The sequence below is a fragment of the Rhinopithecus bieti genome, unplaced genomic scaffold, assembly GCF_001698545.2.
Source record: "Rhinopithecus bieti isolate Rb0 unplaced genomic scaffold, ASM169854v2 scaffold_16097, whole genome shotgun sequence".
Lineage (NCBI taxonomy): Eukaryota > Metazoa > Chordata > Mammalia > Primates > Cercopithecidae > Rhinopithecus > Rhinopithecus bieti.
Genome location: NW_016808851.1, coordinates 2,565,041 through 2,567,754, shown reverse-complemented (window position 1 = coordinate 2,567,754; position 2,714 = coordinate 2,565,041). Strand labels below are relative to the sequence as shown.

At 38.8% G+C, this 2,714-nt stretch overlaps 1 protein-coding gene across 1 annotated transcript in view; it reads left to right on the top strand.

Moving 5' to 3' along the window:
- SYNE1 (spectrin repeat containing nuclear envelope protein 1) overlaps nt 1-2,714 on the top strand; it is a 286,149-nt gene that overhangs the window by 44,576 nt on the left and 238,859 nt on the right. Inside the window, 1 exon segment of the mRNA XM_017887615.1 lies at nt 681-857. Coding sequence (XP_017743104.1) covers nt 681-857 — 177 coding nt within the window.

The window sequence follows — 2,714 nt, the reverse complement described above, 5'->3', positions numbered from 1 at the left end:
CCCCCCTTCTTTAAAAAAAAAAAAAAAAAAAAAAAAAAAAAAATTAGCCAGGTATGGTGGTGGACACCTGTAATCCCACCTACTTGGGAGGCTGAGGCAGAAGAATCCCTTGAACCTGGGAGGCGGAGGTTGCAGTAAGCCAAAATTGTACCACTGCACTCTAGCCTGGGCAGCAGAGTGACACTCTGTCTCAAAAAAAAAAAAAGAAAGAAAGAAAGAAAGAAAAGTAATGACAAAAACCACAACTACATTTGCACCAACCTTATAGAAATGAGATATTATATAAATTTGATGAAATAGTAATCAGACTGTTTTAGACAAAAATTATCCCAGAATTATAACTTATTGACCTGAAAAATATAGGGACATCTTTTTGTCTGGTAATAATACCATGTAGCAGATATCTCTCTGAGACCAGCCATGAACACAGTCTAGTCTTAAAGGTTACTTCCTCAGTCCTTCTGTAACTAATCTCTCAAGCTCATTGACTCTTCCCATCGGAGTATCCCTGAAAACATGTGCTTTTGTTTTCATTTAATATATAACTAAGATAAATTGCAGGATTCTTTCAAAAACAGTATTAAACAGTGAAATTATCTATCTTAAACTTTGTTTGATGGATAAGTTATTTAAAAGTAAAATAGAATTCTGAGAACTCTGTATTGGTTTCATTTTTGCAGGCAATGATGGAAGAAATTGCTGGTTTTGAAGACCGTTTGAACAATCTTCAAATGAAAGGTGATACTTTGATTGGCCAATGTGCAGACCACCTGCAAGCAAAACTTAAACAAAACATACATGCTCATCTGCAGGGCACAAAGGACAGCTACTCAGCGATCTGCAGCACAGCTCAGAGGGTGAGTGCCCCCAGAACATTCCATGATGACGAGGAATTATGGAAACAGGCTGTGCAGTCTAGAGACGTTTTACAAATAGAATCAATGCTCAACTCTTTGGATTAGTTAGTTTTGGTGTGTTGCCAGACAGGAAATATGAGGATAAATTTCACAGTCGCTATGTGAACACAAAACTAACACATTTCGCATTTGATTGATGTGACTAAGCAGTGAATTTCAGGTATTGTTTTATCCAATTTGTTTATTCCATGAATTGATTATGAAAAAGTTTGTTAAAAGTTGATTTGGGCCGGGCATGGTGGCTCAAGCCTGTAATCCTAGCACCTTGGGAGGCCGAAGCAGGTGGATCACTTGAGGTCAGGAGTTCGAGACCAGCCTGGCCAACATGGTGAAACCCCGTCTCCACTAAAAATACGAAAATTACCCAGATATGGTGGCAAGCACCTGTAATCCCAGCTACTTGGGAAGCTGAGACAAGAGAATCTCTTGAACCCAGGAGAACCCAGGAGGCAGAGATTGCAGGGAGCTGAGATTGCGCCACTGCACTCCAGCCCGGGAGACAGAGAGAAACTCCATCTAAAAAAAAAAAAAAAAAAAAAAAGATTTTTTTTATTAGTAAAAGGAATTTGAGGAAATTTTAAAATAAAAAAATAGTTGATGTGTTTGAATAGATGATGTTTTTGTTTTTCTTTTTTTCTTTCTTTTTTTAATTATACTTTAAGTTCTAGGGTACATGTGCACAAGGTGCAGGTTTGTTACATATGTATACATGTGCCATGTTGGTGTGCTGCACCCATTAACTCGTCATTTACATTAGGTATATCTCCTAATGCTATCCCTCCCTCCTACCCCCTCCCTACAATCAGACTCAGTGTGTGATGTTCCCCTTCCTGTGTCCAGGTGATCTCATTGTTCAATTCCCACCTATGAGTGAGAACATGTGGTATTTGGTTTTCTGTTCTTGCGATAGTTTGCTGAGAATGATGGTTTCCAGCTGCGTCCGTGTCCCTACAAAGGACACAAACTCATCCTTTTATGGCTGCATAATATTCCATGGTGTATATGTGCCACATTTTCTTAATCCAGTCTGTCACTGATGGACATTTGGTTTGATTCCAAGTCTTTGCCATTGTGAATAGTGCCACAATAAACGTGTGTGCATGTGTCTGTATAGCAGCATGACTTATAATCCTTTCGGTATATACCCAGTAATGTGATGGCTGGGTCATATGGTATTTCTAGTTCTAGATCCTTGAGGAATCGCCACACTGTTTTCCACAATGGTTGAGCTAGTTTACAGTCCCACCAACAGTGTAAAAGTTCCTATTTCTCCACATCCTCTCCAGCACTGGTTATTTCCTGATTTTTTAAGGATTGCCATTCTAACTGGTGTGAGATGGTATCTCATTGTGGTTTTGATTTGCATTTCTCTGATGGCCAGTGATGGTGAGCATTTTTTCATGTGTCTGTTGGCTGTATGAATGTCTTCTTTTGAGAAGTGTCTGTTCATATCCTTTGCCCACTTTTTGATGGGGTTGTTTTTTTCTTGTAAGTTTGTTTGAGTTCTTTGTAGGTTCTGGATATTAGCCCTTTGTCAGATGAGTAGATTGCAAAAATTTTCTCCCATTCTGTAGGTTGCCTGTTCACTCTGATGGTAGTTTCTTTTGTGTGCAGAAGCTCTTTAGTTTAATTAGATCCCATTTGTCAATTTTGGCTTTTGCTGCCGTTGCTTTTGGTGTTTTAGACATGAAGTCCTTGCCCATGCCTATGTCCTGAATGGTATTACCTAGGTTTTCTTCTAGGGTTTTTATGGTTTTAGGTCTAACATTTAAGTCTCTAATCCATCTTGAATTAATA